This window comes from Muntiacus reevesi, chromosome 1, assembly GCF_963930625.1.
Source record: "Muntiacus reevesi chromosome 1, mMunRee1.1, whole genome shotgun sequence".
In the NCBI taxonomy this organism is placed as follows: domain Eukaryota; kingdom Metazoa; phylum Chordata; class Mammalia; order Artiodactyla; family Cervidae; genus Muntiacus; species Muntiacus reevesi.
Window position 1 is genome coordinate 176319564 of NC_089249.1, and position 19188 is coordinate 176338751.

The 19188-nt window shown below is 48.8% G+C and overlaps 1 protein-coding gene and 1 long non-coding RNA gene across 5 annotated transcripts in view; one reads left to right on the forward strand and one right to left on the reverse strand.

Annotated features, from left to right (window-relative positions):
• Positions 1 to 707: 707 nt before the first annotated feature.
• On the reverse strand, positions 708 to 11007 carry LOC136165022 (uncharacterized). 3 transcript variants are annotated; one of them, XR_010662441.1, is made up of 4 exons: positions 10787 to 11007; positions 5845 to 6033; positions 3075 to 3191; positions 708 to 2413 (listed from the first exon to the last, which is right to left on the reverse strand). It is a non-coding gene; the product is annotated as an uncharacterized lncRNA (long non-coding RNA). The 3 variants fall into 3 exon arrangements; XR_010662443.1 differs by having other exon boundaries at positions 5826 to 6033; XR_010662444.1 differs by lacking the exon at positions 5845 to 6033.
• Positions 11008 to 11175: 168 nt separating this feature from the next.
• The window catches only part of TWIST2 (twist family bHLH transcription factor 2), a 52339-nt gene continuing 44326 nt past the window's right edge, over positions 11176 to 19188 (forward strand). For both annotated transcript variants that reach the window (XM_065917177.1, XM_065917178.1), the window contains exon 1: positions 11176 to 11847. In XM_065917177.1, the coding sequence (XP_065773249.1) occupies positions 11330 to 11812 (483 nt within the window). In that variant the 5' untranslated portion in view covers positions 11176 to 11329 and the 3' untranslated portion in view covers positions 11813 to 11847. The remainder of the gene's footprint in view (positions 11848 to 19188) is intronic.

A 19188-nucleotide genomic window follows, 5' to 3' on the forward strand; every position in this document is an offset into this window, starting at 1 on the left:
ACACCCACTCCAGTATTCTTGCCTGGGAAATTCCATGGGCAGAAAAGCCTGGAGAAAGAGTGGGACATGACTGAGTACAGCAAGAAAGAAATAATATCCATTCTACACAATCTCTTCCAGAAAATACAAGTGGAGGGAACAACTGCCAACTTATTTTATGAGGCCAATATTATCTTCATGTCCAAACCAAGGAAAGATGTTACAAAGAAAAACAACCATATTAGACATAAAAACTCTTAACAAAATATTAGCAAACCAAATCCAGCAATATATAAAAAGAAAAATTAATCATGTTTAAGCAGACTTCACCTGAGAGATGCAAAATTGGTTCAGCATATATAATCAGTGAATGTAATTTGCTGTACCAACAGACTGAAAAAGAGAAAACAATATGATAACTCAACAGATGTAGAAAGAGAATTTGGCAAAATCCAACACCTATTCATTACAAAAACTTTAAGAAAACTAAAAGTAGAAGGGAATTTCCTCAGCCTGATAAAGAGAACCAATGAAAAACCTACATCTAATATCATACTTGATGGCAAGAATCTGAATATTTCTCTCCTGCATTTGGGAAAAAGGCAAGGGTTTCTGTTCACAACATTTTTTTTTTTTTTTTTCAGAATTGTATGGTGGTCCTACCCAGTGCAATAAGACAAGAAAACAGAATAAAAGGCACATAATAAGAAAGAGTGGATGCAAACATTTTATTCATAGACAACATGATTGTCTACATAGACATGCAAAACAGAGAATAAAATTTACCCTTAGAGTCAGTCACAACGCTGAGCAGTCATTCAGTTCAGTTCAGTTCAGTTCAGTTCAGTCACTCAGTCGTGTCCGGCTCTTTGCGACCCCATGAATACCACTACCTAATTCCAGAATATTGTTATCAACCCAAACGGTAAACCTATACATATTAAAGTCACTTCCTATTCCCCTCCGTTTTAAATGTTCCTGGGGTTTGTTTTCATTAGGTGAGCTAAGGCACACAGAAACAGATGTGACTGTCAGGAAGCAGGAACTTTTTATACTTACAGATCCAAGAAGGAGACAGCAGGGCCGCTGGAGAAAATGCCAGGGTGGTCAGGAGATAGATGAGAGGGGGACGTGAGGGTGGGAGCCTGGATCATGGTCTGTGTGGGGCTGGCAAGGCACGGTGGGCTAGCAAGTTGAGCAGACTTCGGGTTGGAGCGTGAAACACTTTGAGCAGCTGGGTCTGTGAAGATGGACCCGAGTTGTTGGTTAACTGGTCCTGGGGTACTTTAGGGAAGGAACCGTGTTCCAGACAGTTGAGCTGGGTTGGTTTACATATCAAAGGGGATGTCCTAAGGCAAGCTGTTTGCTATCTCCAGGAATCAGCTGACTACGGGAGGGGCAGTCCCTCTCTGGGCCCAGGAGGCCCCAAGAAGTCAAAGCATTATAAAATACAGAAAATGGAAAACATGATTAATACATCCCCTCCTCCTAACCCCTGGCAACTGCTAATCTAATTTCTGTCTCTATGGATTTGCCTCTTCTGGACATTTCATATAAATGGAACCATACAATACGTGATTTTTTTCCCCCTGGCTTATTTCATTTTATATAATGTTGTTAAGGTCCATCCATTTTGTGGCATACATCAGTATATCATTCCTTATTTTTAAAAATTTTGTTACATGATGTTGAAAGGTTACTTTCCATTTACAGTTATTACCAAATATTGGCTGTATTTCCCAAGCTGTGCAATATATCCTTGAGCCTATCTTACACCCAACAGTTTGTACCTCCCACTCTCCCACCCCTAAATCTCCCCTCACCACCCCCACGGGTAACTTCTAGCTCGTTCTCTACATCTGTGAGTCTGCTTCTTTTTTGTTATAGTCACTAGTATGTTATATTTTTTAGACTCTACCTGTAAGTGATATCCAACAAGTACTTCATTCTTTTTAAAGACTGAATAATATTCCATTGTATGGCTACACCGCGTTTTGTAAATCCGTCCATCCATCAGTGGACATTTGTGCTGTTTCCATGTTTTGACAATTTTGAATAACTGTTATAAACATTTGTGTACAGGCTTTGCTGAACACCTATTTTCAATTATTTGGGATATTTAGTACCCAAGGGTGGCACTGCTGGGTCACGTGATCTTTCTATATTTAACCTATTGAGGAATCATCAAACTGTCATTCTGGGTTGCTGAGCCATTTTACACCCTGATCAGCAAGGTGTGAGACTTCCAATGTCTCCACATCCTTGTCCACTCTTGGTGTTTTCTGGGTTTTTGTTGTTGCTTATAGCCATCTCCAACTGAAATTTCATACATTGGGAATGCAAAATGGTCCTGCCACTTTGGAAAACAGTTGAGCAGTTTCTTCTTAAGTATCTACTTATATAGGATTCAAGAATTCCACTCCTAGGTATTTACCTGAGAGAGAAGAAGGACTTAAATGCAACTTAATTCATATCACCAAAAGCCAGATACAACCCCCACGTCCATCAGCTGATAGATGGATGAACAGACTATAGTGTCTCCATATGACAGAATACTCAGCATGCATGCATTGTGGATGGATCTAAAAGGCAGTGTTCTAAGTGTAAAAAGCCAGACACAAAAGGCTATGTCCTGTACAACTTCGTTTTTATGACTTTCTGGAAAAAGCAAAACAGGCACATAAATTAGATCTGTGGGTGCTGGTGGCTGGGGAGGAAGAGGTGATTGACTGCAAGGGGCATAAGGGAATTTCCAGAGTGATGGAAATGTTTGCACTGAAGAGGTGGTTCCACATTCGTCAAAAGGCATCACATTTTAAATTCAAAATGGGTGCAGTTTATTGGGATAGGTGATTGGTGGGCTACAGTCCATGAGGTTGCAGAGTCGGACACAACTGAGCGACTAAGCACACACACTCATGCCTTCACAAAAGGAGAAAGAGACCCAGTTCTTCATTCTGAAACTTAGAACCACTTTCCTGCTTGAGTATATGGAATATAGTTGCTTATCGGCTGGGGGTCTCAGTGTCTCAAAACACACAGCAGAGGAGTCAGGGGAGGACGTGGGGAGGGCAGCTGGACCATTCTCTACCCACCCCAGCAACAAGAGCTGGCAGGCTGGCTTCTGTTCTTGCTTTGTTTTCTTTCTTAATTGACGTAACCAGCATCTTTATCATCTTCTCTCCTTCTCCTTCACCTTGCTTTTCATCAACCTGATCAGTAAGAAAGCATCTAGTTATTTGAGGCTCTCCCACATTGCCGTTATTTGAATATTAGTATATCCAAAAACTTTTCCTGGGGGATTTAAAAAACACAATATTCCAGAGTTTTTACACGAAGACTGTAAAAATGGAAAAGGAGTGCAAACATTTTCTTCTTCATCTGCAAACCTCTGTACAGCCAAAAATATAACTGATTATGATCCAAGCTGCTCAGCCATGAGCCAGCAAGCCACAGATTTCAGAACGGATCCAGAGTTTAGAAGTCACACCCAAAAGTTGTACCAAGTATGGGCAAAATACTTCCTGTGTGGCCCAGGGAAATAAAGGTGACACCTCCCTCCTTTGTTATCAGTGTTCATGAGTTGTTCCTCAGTGGGGGAAGGGGGAAGCATCCATCAGAAAAATAGAACAAAACTCACTTTCCTCTATATCCAGAGTTCAGATAGTATCTCCTTGGAGTCAGGTGTGAGGGCCTCTTTGAAGAGGAGGAAGGGAAAGTCAGCAGAGCCAGGAGGAGGAAGGCAAATTAGAGGGAGAAACCTGGAGTGGGACTCAGGACCCTACCAGCTTCTGACCAGATTTCCACCCAAAAGGAGGGGAAAGGGAGGTATTCTTGGTTGTTATTTACCCATCTTCCCTAAAGTACGAGATAAAGAAATGAAGCAGGAACAGAGAGTCAAGTAAAATAATTAAAAATGCTTAAAAAAATGTGTAGCCTGGGGAAGTTCATCTTGCCCTTTATCCCTACGTAAACACACACACACAAACACACATTTTCTTCTTTAAACAAGGGCAGCCAATCGCTCTGTCTCCCAGTCACTTGAGAGAGCCCTGCAACTCACTTCCTCACCGCTCTGGTGACCTCTATAAAAGAGAAATTTGCCATACACCCTGAAGTGTTTCCCCTAGAAGACTTCTTTGATGAGTTTTTATATTTAAGATATAATCAGAGTTTTAACGCACACATTTAATTCCACATGTGTTCTCTAAGACATTCTAGGTAGAATTTGTTATGTTTATTTAGATAAGTGTTCAGGACCTTACCGAATTTTCAACTTGCGCATTTCAAGTTTTCCAAAGAACATTTTGAAACACGTATACAGTTTTAATTTAAGATCTGCTAAAACTCAAAAGTGTCATGTGGAAGGGAGACCGTAATTTCTAATTATAAAGTATTGGGGACGATAAATTCACATGACCTTTCCAGGAAAGTTTATGACCAGGCCACAGGAGGGCAAGGACTTTATGAGGGGTCAGGGCATGTGTGGTCACCAAGGCTCCCCTGCACATTACTTAGATTAAAGAAAATCAGAGTCCCTAGGTTCTGCAAGTATCCACCCTGCCCCCTGCCTTTCTAAAGCTCCACAATGCGTCCAAGTGTGACAAGAAACTTAAGTTCCCAAACTTGGATTTCAGTTTCTGAAAACAGAGCCTGGACACTGTCATGTTCAGGGAACCTCAGGAATCTTTCTCCCCAACCTGTTATTTCACAGACGGGCAACTGAGTCCCACTGAGAAGACCCTAAGCCAAGTCCCTAACCCAAGGACTAACCTTGGGCCTAATGCTGGTCAATGACAGGACATAGAATCCTGATTCTTCCTCAGAATCAAATCCTGAAGCCTCTCTCTTAAATCCCTCCTCATCCTCCCCACCTCATGGCTTGCCTTTTCCTGGTTCTCTGGTCCCTCGGTTCCCTTGTTCCTTGGTTCCCAGTCCCTTGGTTCTCTAGTCCCTTGGTTCTCTAGTCTCTTGGTTCCCAGTCCCTGGGTTCTCTAGTCCCTTGGTTCCCTGGTCTCTTGGTTCCTTGTCCCTCGGTTCCCTTGTTCTTGGGTTCTCTAGTCCCTTGGTTCCCTTGTTCCTTGGTTCCCGGTCCCTTGGTTCTCTAATCTCTTGGTTCCCAGTCCCTTGGTTCCCGGTCCTTTGGTTCCTGGTCCCCCAGTTCCCCGTCCCTCAGTTCCCTTGTCCCTCGGCTCCCTTGTCCCTTGGTTCCCGGTCCCTTGGTTTCCAGTCCCTGGGTTCTCTAGTCCCTTGGTTCCCGGTCCTTTGGTTCCTGGTCCCTTGGTTCTCTGGTCCTTTGGTTCCCTGGTCCCTTGGTTCCCAGTCCCTTGGTTCCCAGTCCTTTGGTTCCCGGTCCCTTGGTTCCCAGTCCCTTGGTTCTCTGGTCCCTTGGTTCTCTGGTCCCTTGGTTCCCGGTCCCTTGGTTCTCTAGTCCCTTGGTTCCTGGTCCCTTGGTTCTCTAGTCCCTTGGTTCCCAGTCTCTTGGTTCCCTTGTCCCTCGGTTCCCTTGTCCCTTGGTTCTCTAGTCCCTTGGTTCCCTTGTTCCTGGTTTCTCTAGTCCCTTGGTTCCCGGTCCCTTGGTTCCTGGTCCCTGGGTTCTCTAGTCCCTTGGTTCCCGGTCCCTTGGTTCCCTGGTCTCTTGGTTCCCTTGTCCCTTGGTTCCTGGTCCTTTGGTGCTCTAGTCCCTTGGATCCCAGTCTCTTGGTTCTCTAGTCCCTTGGTTCCCTGGTTCCTTGGTTCCTAGGTCAGCTGATTGGGCTATCACCTCCCAAGTGGCTGTCAACTTCTCTCAAAATAAAAGTTGGTCATCACATCTTTCCTTAGAACACTGCTTTGGCCTCCATCACCTTCAGAAGGAAATCCAACCTTGGTAACTGGTCTTCTGAGACTCTGGAGAGCCTGGCCCCAACCTTCATCCATGGTGCCACTGCACCCTGCATTGTACACGCCATGCTCATGGGTCCAGTGACTCTTCTGGGAGAACCTACCCACTCTCAGAGCCCTCAGCTACATGGTGGAGTCCAGCCAGATGGGGTTTCATGCTCACCTTTTATGCTGAAGCAAGAGGAGAAAACTGTGTCAAACCAGTGATGCCACCCCAGGGGGATACAACCCTGGAGTGTGATGCCTGTCACCCTGAGGCAGAAGGGGGAGGCCCCCTTGCACCAAGACAGAGTGAGGCCCACACACAGAGGGAAGCACAGCTGAGGGTGGAGAGGGAACAGAGAGATACAACATCACTGAAACCCCTGGATCCAGCTAACCCTGCAGCCCGCTGGAGCCTGAGCTCCCCGAGTAGTGAGCAAATTCTTTTTCTGTTAAGCAGGTACAGGCTGTGTGTGTATTACCTGCAACCAAGAGAGTGCCGGCCACTGATCTTCTGAGCTCCCAATTGCAGGAGCCCGCCCACAGTGGGGACACCCATGCCTCCTTCACCCCGTGGGTCTTGCACATCCTCACGTCTCCTGGCGGACTCACTCACCCTTTGCTGATGTCTTTCCCAGCCTCCCTGACCTGCCGTGTTCGCCCATCTCAGTCGGGGTTCACCACTCCACCACACCCCTCGATGTGCTGCATCATGAGGTCTCCGTTATGTGGTTCCTACTCCCTTTCTTAGCTCCGATACTAAGCAGAGTCAGTGATAGTTAAAAGGCCTGCATCAATACTCTTCTGTCTTCTGTCCATTTCTCTCCGCCGTGTACAACAAAGTGCATGTTTTTATTAGAGTGTGACCACAAGTCATATTATCTCTGCACCCATCAGAGTCAACAGGATCTGCTGGGCTCCACTGGAAAGTGCGAAGTCTGAAGAGGAGGGTTCGATGGTGAGGGGGAAGGAGAGGGCAGAAGATGTAAGTAACAGATTTTAAGATTAAAAACCAACAAGACAGGACAGTGAGAACTCAAAGGAACTATTTGAAAAGGGTGGGGATGGGGAGAGAAAACAGCCTTCCTGAGTCATGAATTAAAGTGAAGCTCATTAAAGTTTGGTGCTTTCAAACTCTGGTGTTGGAGAAGACTCCTGAGAGTCCCTTGGGCTGCAAGGAGATCAAACCAGTCAATCCTAAAGGAAATCAGTCCTGAATATTCATTGGAAGGATTGGTGCTGAAGCTGAAGCACCAATCCTCTGGCCACCTGATGTGAAGAGCCAGCTCATTAGAAAAGACCCTGATGCTGGGAAAGATTGAGGGCAAGAAGAGAAGGGGATGACAGAGGATGAGATGGTTGGGTAGTATCAACACTCAGTGGACATGAGTCTGAGCAAACTCAGGGAGGGAAGCACAGCGTGCTGCAGTTCATGGGGTTGCAAAGAGTTGGATATAACTTAACTTAGTGACTGAACAACAACTCCTAGAACCACATTGGATGATAGCTTCTCCCAGTCCACCATGGTTGGGAAGCTCTTGGGCAGTGACAAGATTCCAGCAAGACCAGGAGTCACAGAAAGCTCCTTGCTCTCTGGTGAAAATGATGCACCATGTTTACCTTGTCCAAGTCTTGCTCCAGCCCTTAGTTAAGCTATTTCTTCAAGGAGAGACCATAAACTGGACGCCAGTGGTGCTCACTGCCCCGGGTCACTCAATGCTTCTGTGTCTTTTCAATGGTCAGGGTCAGCAGATGCATGATGTAAGAGGAAGTACAAAGTGAGCTCATATTGATATTTCCAGCAAATTTAGTAAGACACATTCTTACTTCTTTCATTGTATACTTGTATCTCTCTTCTTTTAGGCTGGAAATCTTGACTCCCAAAGATGTAAACATAATAACTTGCTTTAGCTCACAGTTTCAGAATGACAACAGCGATACCGTTACTAGGAATATGAATACCGAAAACAGATTCAGACTTGATTCGCTTCTTTCCTCTCTCCTTTGCAGTGTACCCCTCCGGGAGTGCATGCAGTAGAATCGCAGCGTTTAAAGTGATCTTTAATTATTCCTGCCTGCTTGGGTAAGCCACCAAGATAATACAAAATTAGGTACATCTGTCTGATTTTGCATTTGACTTTTTAGGGATTTCTATTTTTCCTCATTTTGGTTCAATTTTTAAATAACTTTGTGGAACATTTATATGCTTCCAAAGTCAAATCTACAGAACAAGGTTTATGCAGAGGAGACTGGCCTCTGTCCCAGAGTCCTACACTTTCTTCTCTCTTTCCATTATTTTCAGGCCACTGTTGATCTTTCCAGTGTTATTTTTCAATTGAAATTTGGTATATATATTCCATGTGAAAAAAAAAATCATAGTGTGAGTTAGTTGCTGATTTGATCTTAAAGGCATTTCTAAAAGTGTGGCAAAGGCCCGAGTTATCTCACATTACGAGTGAGTGTTGTCAAGAAAACTAGGCCCCCTGGGGAGAGCCCTGGTGTTTGTCTTCCACACCCCAGTCCAGAGTGGGGGTGTCCTGGGGTTCTCTGGCAGAGAATAGGGCCCACACTGTGGCTGGTTTATGTGGGAAACAACTTATTAGGGACTATGACATAATTGCAGTGGAACTGAGGACAGATTCTAGGTAGAGTATTTTGGACGGGCTTGCAAACTGCAGTGCAGACATGGAGCCCTTGCCTCTCAGTACCAGGAAAACTGGTTCCAGAACCGGGCTGGAATCAGGGAGCGACTACCACTGCCATCTCTGCCAGACCCCTGGGCTGCTGGGTTCCACTCCGGAAAAGTGACACCTTCCCTCTCCTCTAGATGTGACCAGACACTGCATTACCAAGAGCAATCAAACACCTCCACCCTGGACAGGGGCAAGCAGAGCCGCAGCCCTCTTCCCTCCCACACCCCATAAGATGACATCTTGCAGACCAGGGCCACCAACGGTCTCGCGAGGTCATTTGCAGCCTTTCATCCCCTGTGATTCAGGAAGGTAGTAGAATAAGGATGCAAAAGAGAGTGAGCACCCACCCACCACACCCACCACGCACAGAGGGAACCATGTTTTTAAGCCTTGTGCTAAGACTTGGAAAATCCCCTGGAGGAGGAAATGGCACCCCACTCCAGGATTCTTGCCTGGAGAATCCCATGGACAGAGGAGCCTGGTGGGCTGCAATCCATAGGGTCACAAAGAGTCAGACACGACTGAAGTGACTTAGCACGCATGTGTACAAGGCAAGGGTACAAGTGTTATAATAAGGGCTTGTCCTGTGCCCTCCGGAGCGAGTTTTCAAGGGAAAATTTTTAAACTGGATTTTCCTACAGGAGAATCTTACCTGTAGGCAACAGTGTTACTTGGACATCAGTTGTCAGTCCCTCACAAGCCCACTCCACCTACTTCGGCAGCTTAGGTAGATGACTGGGTCATAGACCCCAACTTCCAGACATTATTTTCAGGCCCAAACACAGTGAGACAGACAGCCGGGTGGAGCAGGCTACAAGGCCGACTCCTCTGCTCCTTAGACCGCCAGGATCAAGGGCAGGGGGAGGGCGGAGGGATGTCTCTGGACTTATTTAAGCTGGGCGGAAGCGGTGCTCCGAGCTGGCTCCCCACACGGAGTGACACAGAGAGGTTAAGAGCAGCAAGTCCTTAATGTCTCCGGAAGGCGAACGTCCCCTCTTCGAGGAGCCAAGCCTCGGGGAGGCTGGGACCCTGAGAGGCCAGATCGCTCCCCGGGCCCTTCTCGCCCTCTCTTTTGTTGCTTATGTTTTTTATTTAGACTTTTTTTAAAGAGACAGGGAAAGCGCTGCTCTGGATAATGTGAGGGCCATAGCAGAGCTGGAGAAAGGGGCGGGCGGTCAGGCGAGGCGGACGGGGCGCGGCGACTCCCAGGACGCTGCAGTCCTAGGACCCTGCGGCCCGCGGGCCCGCCCAGGAGAAGCTGCAAGCCCACAGCGCGGGGACGCGGCCGCGTTGTGCAGGGCCTCGCCCCGCTGCTCTGCCCCGCAATCGCCGGCTGTGGGGGCCGCCCTGAGCCGCCGGCCGCAAACGCAGCCCTGCCCTCGGGTTTCCTAACGCTGGGGTCGCGGCCCGCCTAGGAGCAGCCGAGGCCGAGCTCCCCCGGCCCCGAGTTCAACCGCAATAAAAGGGCCCAGCGCGCCCTTGATCACGCGGCTCGCCTGACAGCCGGCTCAGGCCCGGGCCTAATTGAGCCCGGCTCACCTGGGAATAGGTTCAAAGGCATCCAGGCCGTAAACCACCTCCAGGCCCCGAGCCAGAGCCGCCTGGCGAACAAAGAGCCCCCGAACCACTTCAAACGCGCCCGCGCTCGGCGTCCAGATGGCGCGGGGCCGGCGGCCCCCGCCCGGGTCGCCCGCCGAAGCCGGGCCGGGCCCCGCGCCGCGGCCGCTCGGGCTGCCCGCAGGCGCCCAGCGTAGGGGAGGCCGGGCGCCTCCCCAGACCGCCCTCTGTCCCCGGCCGATTCGCAGAGGGGGAGCCCCGGGGCGGGGGCCCGGCCCCGCGGCCTAGCCGGCGCCTTTGCCAGGCTGTCTACCCCGGGCTGGGCCAGGCAGGTGGGCTCGGTGGGCACGGGGCCCTCCCGCGGAGGCGCGCGCTGGTGCTGAGGTTTCAACGTACTTAGAAGGACCGCCTGCGAAGGGCGTCGGGGACCGGGGCTCCTCTGCAAGTTGGGGTGACACTCCCCCATATAACAGCTGGGCAAAGCGGGCCGCGCGTCTCCACGGATCCCCGGGGCGCGGCCGAAGGTAGCCGCATCCGAGTGTCAGCCCGCCGGTGGACGGGGCCACTGGTCCCGCACGTCCCCCTCCCCTGGCCGAACGTGCGGGCCACCTCGCCAAATCGCTGTGCGCCCAGGGACAGGCAAGGCTCACACTGGCCCGGGCGTCCCCGGGGGCTCCCCGCCGCGTCCTCACCTCCTGAGAGCGCATCTAGGGTAGGACTTGCCTCCCGCACCCCTCGCGCCGCGGGAGAGACCCCGCAGCCCGGCGGGGCCCGATCTCCGGTTAAGGAGCAGACAAAGCGGGATCGGCTGAGCACGCGGCGCGGCCGGAGAGCGGTCAGAGCCCAGGGTGGAGGCGCGGGCGGCGCGCGCGAGGACCCGGCAGTCCCCGGTGCCCGCCGCGGCCCGGGCCGCAGGGGGAGGCAAAACTGAAAGTGCCGCGCCGGGGGGCGGGGGCGGCCGGCGGAGGCCCCAGAACTCGTCCTGCCCCCGGTCGCGGCGACCAATCAGAGCGCCGCCCTCGCTACTGACAACTATTTAGCAACCCAGCCCGGCTAGGGTTTCCAAAAAAGTTAGAATAACTTCCTCTCCCGGAGACCTCGGTTTTGCACAAGCCGGCCTTGAAATCAGAACCTTTCGAGCAACTCGGGGACCGTGTGCTCGGCGACCGGGGCTTGGCCAGCGGCGCGCGCTCTGCGCCCGGCGCCCCCAGCCCCTCGCGCGCCGGGCGGGCGCCATGGAGGAGGGCTCCAGCTCGCCCGTGTCCCCCGTGGACAGCCTGGGCACCAGCGAGGAGGAGCTCGAGCGGCAGCCCAAGCGCTTCGGCCGGAAACGGCGCTACAGCAAGAAGTCGAGCGAAGATGGCAGCCCGACCCCCGGCAAGCGCGGCAAGAAGGGCAGCCCGAGCGCGCAGTCCTTCGAGGAGCTGCAGAGCCAGCGCATCCTGGCCAACGTGCGCGAGCGCCAGCGCACCCAGTCGCTCAACGAGGCCTTCGCCGCGCTGCGCAAGATCATCCCCACGCTGCCCTCGGACAAGCTCAGCAAGATCCAGACGCTCAAGCTGGCCGCCAGGTACATAGACTTCCTCTACCAGGTCCTGCAGAGCGACGAGATGGACAATAAGATGACCAGCTGCAGCTACGTGGCCCACGAGCGGCTCAGCTACGCCTTCTCCGTGTGGCGCATGGAGGGCGCGTGGTCCATGTCCGCCTCCCACTAGCGCCGCGCCACCCACGTCCGGACCGGCGCGCCAGGGTAGGTGCTGCGCGCGCGATGGACGCAGGCCCGCGGGCCGCGGCTGCGAGGATGGGGCGCGCCTTTCTTCCTAGCCAGAGATGGGGGTCGGTCAGGAAGCTGCCAGGTCTCAGGGGCGCCCCTGTGGTTTGGGGCGAGCTCCCAGGCAGGGTGTCGGTCAGGAACGGGCGGACGGGTGACAGTCGTTATTTTCCGTCCTTGGTGCTGTGGGAATGGTGGATAAGGGTGTGTGGTTGACCGTCGGGGGAGTGGACGTCAGAACTGCCTGGAGCCGGCCAGCGGCAAAGGGCTGAGGACCAGTTGTCCTTTGCGTCCCTCGGAGCAGAGGCCGCCCGTGAAGTTGCCGGGCCGGACGGTGGCTTCGCCCGGTTCCCGGGGAGAGGCAGCGCGCTTTCGTCGTGCGGACACCCAGTTCTCCTTGGCTGCTCGTGCAGGTACCCCGGCCCGCGCCTCGGGGACCCGGCCGTCAGCGCCCTGACTGCCCCGGTGGGCGCAGAATTGCGGACCGACGGCGCCTCGGTTGGCCTGGCGAAGGCGGGAGGACCCTGCCCCGCGCAGGCGGCGCCGGGGCCAGTGCAGCCCGGGAGCCGAGGAGCGTCCGCATCGGAAAAGCGGAGGACAGGGCCGAGGCGGAGGCGCGGAGACCCGAGCGTGGAGGCCGAAGGCAGACATCGCCGCGGGGAAGCCCGGCTGCCGGCAGGCAGGTGGAGTGGACCTCGGAGCTGGCGGGCTCTGGCCCCAGCTCTAACCCTCGAGAGTCTGGGTGGGGGCCGAGCGTCGGTCCGAAGGGTCTAGGCTGGGAAACAGGTTTGCTGGGGGGAAAGGGAGGCGAGGCGGTGCCGCGGGGGCCTGCGCGGGAGCTGGCGAAGGAGTGCAGCCGCCGAGCCCGGCGAGTTCCCGCTTTCTCTAGGGGAGCGCTCGGGGCGTCCCGCGCCGGCCCCTTTCACCAGGCACCTCGGGAGACCCTCAGGCCGTCCCTATCCGCGGAGATGCTGTCTTGTCCCTTCCAGAAGGCACTGTGACCGTGGCTCTTTCTCGGGATGGAAGGAAGGGCTCGCGATTTTTGGTGGGGAGAGGGCCGAGTTAAAAATCCGCCCTTCTTGGTCTGTTGGGCTTTCTCGCTCATCTTGCAGTGTTTTTCTTCACGTCTCCACTTAACACAGAAGGAATTTAGATTAATCACGGGCATGCAGCCGCCCACTCTCCCAAGCATATCCACTTCTTTCCTATGTGCTCTATAATATCTGCACATGTTTTTGCTGTGGGGCGGAAAGGCTCCTCTAGCACAGGTGGATTTTATTTTATTTTTTTTAGTTTTCATTTCTGTGCCACTGAACATTCATTTGTGAAATAGGCCCCTAAGATAATAATCATTTTATAGACTTTTTCTTTTTTTAAAGAATTTTTAGTAGAGAGTCACTTATGGGGATCTTCTCCGATCTCTGTTGAAAGCAGATGGAAAATGTCTTAATCACATGTTTTCCCAGGAAAGAAAGTTTGGATTGGCGAGTACTAAAATGCTACAGTGGGATAATACATTAATTCTGGTTTTTGCTGCCTAAATTATGAGCGTCCATTAGTTAATTCCATTTACCCTTTCCACCATGCATAGTTTATAGCACATCTGAAATAAGAACAAACAGATGAGGAAGGTCATCTTTTTAAAATGTACACATATATAGCCTTGTTTAAGGAAAATGTCAACACAATTATCATTAAGGCTTCCCTCCAGAAAATTATTGAAAGCAAAAGCAAGAGGTATTACCTTAATGCAAGAATTTCTTAGGATCATTTAAGATTCACTTAAAAAGAATTGTATTCCTGAAACTTATCAGACATAGATCACAATTAAACAGTATATAAACTGAAAGGTATTATTTGTAATGAATAAATGAAAAGCGTTAAAGAGTTTTTGCTTGGGGGAAAAAATCTGCAAAATGTAAGAGAGAAACACATTTAGCTGGAGAGCAAATGATCTTTGTGGGACCCACTATTTACTTTTATATACTTGAGTGTAACTGTCTAGGTCTGATAAAGCAGTTTCCTTAGTAGAGAGATGCCCGCTGTGTACAGCACAAGAAGGGAAATGTGAAAATTGCTGACACACGGATGATTCTGGACTTGCCATGTTTTTACTATCAGGCGTGTTCAACACACTTTTGCTTTCTTTCCGTTTTTAACCCGTTAGTCTGTATTAGTGTAAATACAGGCATAATTGGTTTGATTTCCTGCAAATGTTGCTTCGTAGGTTATGTTAATGTTAAAACATAGGCATATGTATTAGTAAAGAATTTCTAGACCTTCCCATCAGTGGTAGGAGATTTTAGTGTCTGTTGAGATACATGAAAAAGTCTGTGTTTAGATGAGTAGCAATGCTGTTAAATGCCAAAACTGTCCCTTAGTACAAAGAGACACAGGAAATGTTGGAGTTTGGCTGGTGCTAACATTTATCCTGACCTTCTTCTTTTGGCCTGGCGTTTAAAAATGCAAATACACAATAAATCAGGTGTCTTTGGACAGTCATCTGCGTTCATCTAAGCAGAAAATCTCTAAAGGAGTTTTCTGTTTTCTCATAAATGCCTGAGTCCCAGTGCATGGTCAGAGGCACCTGGCTGAGGTGGAACCTGACGGGGCGTTTTTCCTGCTCCCTGCTTCGTGGATAGAGAAGACGTCTCTCTGACTTCAGCACTGTGTGCAGGCTTCCCACAGGTCCCTACTCGCAACAGACGAGCTTTGTTTCCCTAACAACTTTCAGTTACTTTGGAGAACAGAGGGTGACCCTCTAACCCTCCAATACGTGTAAGCCTTTTCCTCTCTTCAGAAAACTGACTTCTTGGAGGTACCTGTCAACGGCTACATTCGGAATCCTAGCTGGTCTCGAAAGAAAATGAATTGCCTATGGAGAATGGAAATGCAGAATCCTAATCGACCTTTTGATTGGTCCTGGGAAGAAGTGGAATGAATGACCCAGCTACTTGAAACATAAGCAACGTTTTGTTATAAAACACCCATTGAAAAGACCCGATGTAGGGGCTGACCTCCCTTTCTGGATATTGTTCCCTTAAATGTCTGTAGTTACTCTTCCATCTTGCAGGAAGCAGGTCTCCCTGCCCATCAGGCCAGAGTGGGGGCTGAAGGCTTGGGCCTTTGAGAGTGGCTGTTTGAGGTCACTTGAAATGTAGTTCCTTATTGAGGTTTTCTGAGGGCTATACTCTTTTCAGACAAGTCTTGAGCCTGAAAGAATTGAGTTTTCATGCTCGTTGCTTCTCTATATTTTGGACAGACGGCAGAGATGCCAGATCCCTTTCGCCTGGCAGAAAGATCATAAAGTAAACTCTTTCTGAGCGGAGTACTATAACTCATAACTGCAGTTTAAATCTGGGCTTTAAAAAAACAAATATTTTAATAAGCCAATTTTAAAGGCTGAACTTTTATGACAGTTTTTAAGCTTAGTATTTATATTAATCTATTCTCACTGGTGTCTTTAAAAACCCTGTGAATGTATGCTGGAATGTCTGTTTATGTTTGTGTCTTGTCCTGGGAAAGGATAAATGTGCTGCAAAAAGCAAACCAAAAACAAAACCTTCTGCGAGAAAGAGTTCATGGATGAGGCAATAAAATTCAAAGAAGAGATGACTAAGTTCGCGTAGCCAAGATACGGAGAGAGCCTCAAAGTAGACATAGAGTCTAAGGGATACGGACATGGATGCATTAAAAAGTAAAGCCAAGAAGAAACACTAAGAGCAGAAACTGCTTAAAAACATATTTTACGTGGTCACCTGAGTCTGCATGTGTGATAAAACTGTACAGAATGAAATATGCACACATTTGTGTACGCACACACACACACACACACGCACACACACACGGGTACGTGTAAAACTGGCGAAATCTGTATAAGATCTGGAGAGTGTATCGGTGTGTGAGTCTCCTGATTGTGATATTGTATATAGTTTTTTGAGATGTTACCACTGGGGGAAATGAAATGAAGAATGTAAAAGAATCTCTGTGTACTATTTCCTGCAACCTCTTGTGAATCAAACATTGTCTCAAAATAAAAAGTTTGAAAGAAAAGATATTGCAGGGGACTTCCCTGGCAGTCCAGTGGTTAACACTTTGCCTTCCAATGCAGGGGGATGTAGATTCCACCCCTGGTCTGGGAGTTAAGATCCCGTGTGCTTCATGGTCAAAATACCAATGTAACAACAGAAGCAATATTGTAACAAGTTCAATTAAGACTATAAAAAATGCCCCACAAAAACACACTTTAAAACAAAAGAAAAGATATTCCACAAGAATTTTAAAAGTTTCATTCAAGTGAGCAAATTATATAAGGAAGGGTTATGCCCATCTCAGAGTAATAAGTCAAAAATATGCTTTGAGCAAAAATAACACTTTTTTCCTGATGTCATTTGCATTACTGTGCTTTTCAGAATATAAGGGGACTGCTCATATTTTCAACATGTAACTATTTAGAAGTGATTCCTTATCATTTAGAAACAAAGAGTAAAATCCTAGAAATCTGGAAGAGAAATACCAATCAATATATTTATTGCTATGCTAATCAAGAATATATTTTTCAGAGGAATTTTAGGAAATATTCATTGAAACTGACACAACATTTCCTTGAAAGATACTAAGCCTGAAACTGACAACATTTGCTTGTAAGATACTGTCTACATTGACTTGCATTTCTCTCTCACACACACAACTGTTCTAAAGCCAATGATTTATCAAAATTATTCATCCAAGAAGTGGAGAGATTGAAATCTTAATATTTGGAGTCATACACAGTTGAAGGGTGGGGAGAGAGAAAGAAACACAGAGACCCAGAGAGAGAGACAGACAGACAGAGAAAGAGAAAAACAGACAGGTATCAAATCCTAAATCAGTCATATTTATTTTACATTAGGATTTGTTTGTTGTTAATAGGGACATATTTTGTGTTTAGGTTCAGTAGTAAGTCTTTGAATGCAATTTAGTTATATTAAATGAGCCTTAATTTAATGTTTGTTTTGGAGTGAGACACGGTGACATTAACACTATGATTTTCATACTGATGTCAACTAAGGCACGGTGGGATTTTTCTTCCGTGATTGCTAGCAGTTGTCACGCTAAGGGCAGACTCAAATCAGAAATTGGAAAAGTCAACATGTAACTTTATTCCGACATAAGAGAAATGTTTCATGGTTAGTTGAAAAGAGAGTCATTTTGAATCAAAACAATGTCTTACGTGCTTTGAATATCTGGATTATTTTATCCACAACTCTCTCGTTCAGAACAATATGACCCTGTGATTATGTGTAAGAAGGGACCTGACCGGGAGAGTTGAGGCATGGTGTCTGTGGAGGCTGTTAGTTATTGCTCAATTTCTTCCTATCACTTTGTTTTCCTGTTATTTGATCAGGGAAAGACTAAGATGACCCAGCTTCTCGTGACAGCTCCTGTGGAATGGTCATTTCACTTTTCCCATCCTAAGAGCGGTGCCTCTGATAAAACTGAGCCCGTCTCTCCTTTCTTTAGACCAGAATTTCCCGTCGATTGAATGAAGGGCGGGGTTGAATCCAGCGAGCTTTAAGTTATCAAATTCAGTTATTCAGAAAAATACTCCTTTCTTTTTAGCTTATATTCAGCCTTGAAAATAGCCACCTGCATCTTTGGGGTGGGGGGAATGGTCAACTGAATTGTCTGACAGTAAATCCCTTTTTCTTGCTGTTTATGATGGAGAGTTTGCATTTGGTTTTCTGGACATGCAGATCTGGCGTGTGACTGGCAGGAAAGATTTGGGCAGAGACCTTAATACGTATTAACCCTTTGATGGTGACCAAACATCCGACCCCAACCCCGGGGGCTGAAGTTTGTGGCGGGGTCACAGCCACTCAGAGTCAGGCAGAACAACTCAGAAGGAAGCCCGAGGGTGGGCGTTCAGCCTTGTGCTTGGAGAAGGGAGGCGTGGGGAGCCTTTTTCTGACCCCCCCGTGGAGAACAGATGCCCCAGCTTTTGTTGTTCCCGCAGTCTTCTGTGGCTGTTCAAACAAAATGTCACACTGGCCTTTCTGTTACATTCTATCTGAGAGTCTCCCTCTCCTTAGAGAGTCAGGAGACGTTTGCCTGCTCCAGAGACAAGTGAGGGCTTCTTGAGGGACAGCTTGTAAAATAAACAAACTCCCTGAAAGAAAACACAGGCCCGTAGTTTACCGCGGTGGGTTTCTTTGTGTGTTCCATTTTGATTTAACATCCTGGAAGTCAGAACGCGAGCAGGCAGCGTCCTCTTTCAATCAGGAGACCCAGAAATGGACGTTGAGCTGCTATTTCCTTTCATTAATCTCAGTCCCTTAAGTAGATTCATTTGCAGGGAGCGCAGTGGGATCAGAAGTCAAAAGCCGTTTGCTTTGTTTGACTTTCTGGCCCTGTGGGTGCAGAAGTGCCTGCTCCCTGCTCGTCTGCTTTTAGAACTCGGACGCTCAAGTCCATGGAGGAAGAACAAGGCGAGCTCGCCTGCAGCATTAACAGGATCGATCCTTACTGGGTCACTTCCGGAAGGCCGGGCATATTGAAAGCCCTGTTCTTAATGAGACCACCTTGACCAATACACAGGTGTTTATTGTTTCTTTGGGAAATGCCTGCCTTCCTGCAAATTGGAGAGAAAAGGAGGGAGGAAGAGCTGTTATTTTCTGTCTCAAGTTGAGCATCACCACATCTCTGTTCACAGGCATCCGTGCGTGCTAAGTCGCTTCAGTCTTGTCTCTTGGCAGCTCAATGGACTGTAGCCCGCCAGGCTCCTCTGTCCATGGGATTCTCCAGGCAGGGATACTGCAGTGGGTTGCCATGCCCTCCTCCAGGGGATCTTCCCGACTCAGGGATGGAACCATTCTGTTCACATAATTGGGTTCAATTGACAAATAATGTCTTCCCTGAAGATTAATTTTCCTGAATTTAAATCACTCCAAACTGCGGACTATGCGGGGGGGCCTGAACTATTCAAAATCTTCAGAATGCACACAGCCAAGTGGTGTCCTCCTTCATGGTATCTCTGTGCGCTGGTGGAACCTGAGAAAGACGTGTTCCTTGGTGCATTTTCTTTTGTCTCGTGAGCGTTTCTTCTTTAGCTCCTCTCCCTCCCCAACCCTCACAGCCCCGCACCCTTTCTTGTGCTTATTCTTTAGCTGAAATCTATCACGGTTATTGACTGGAGTCCACATAAGGTTTTATATCATAGTAGGTGATACAGGAGGAACGCAGAGCCCGTCATCACATCCCACGATATCACGCACAGGCACAGGGAATTAGTGCATGTCTCAGGTTCTCCGAGTTGAGCGGTCCCGGGCGTTCTGGAAGTTC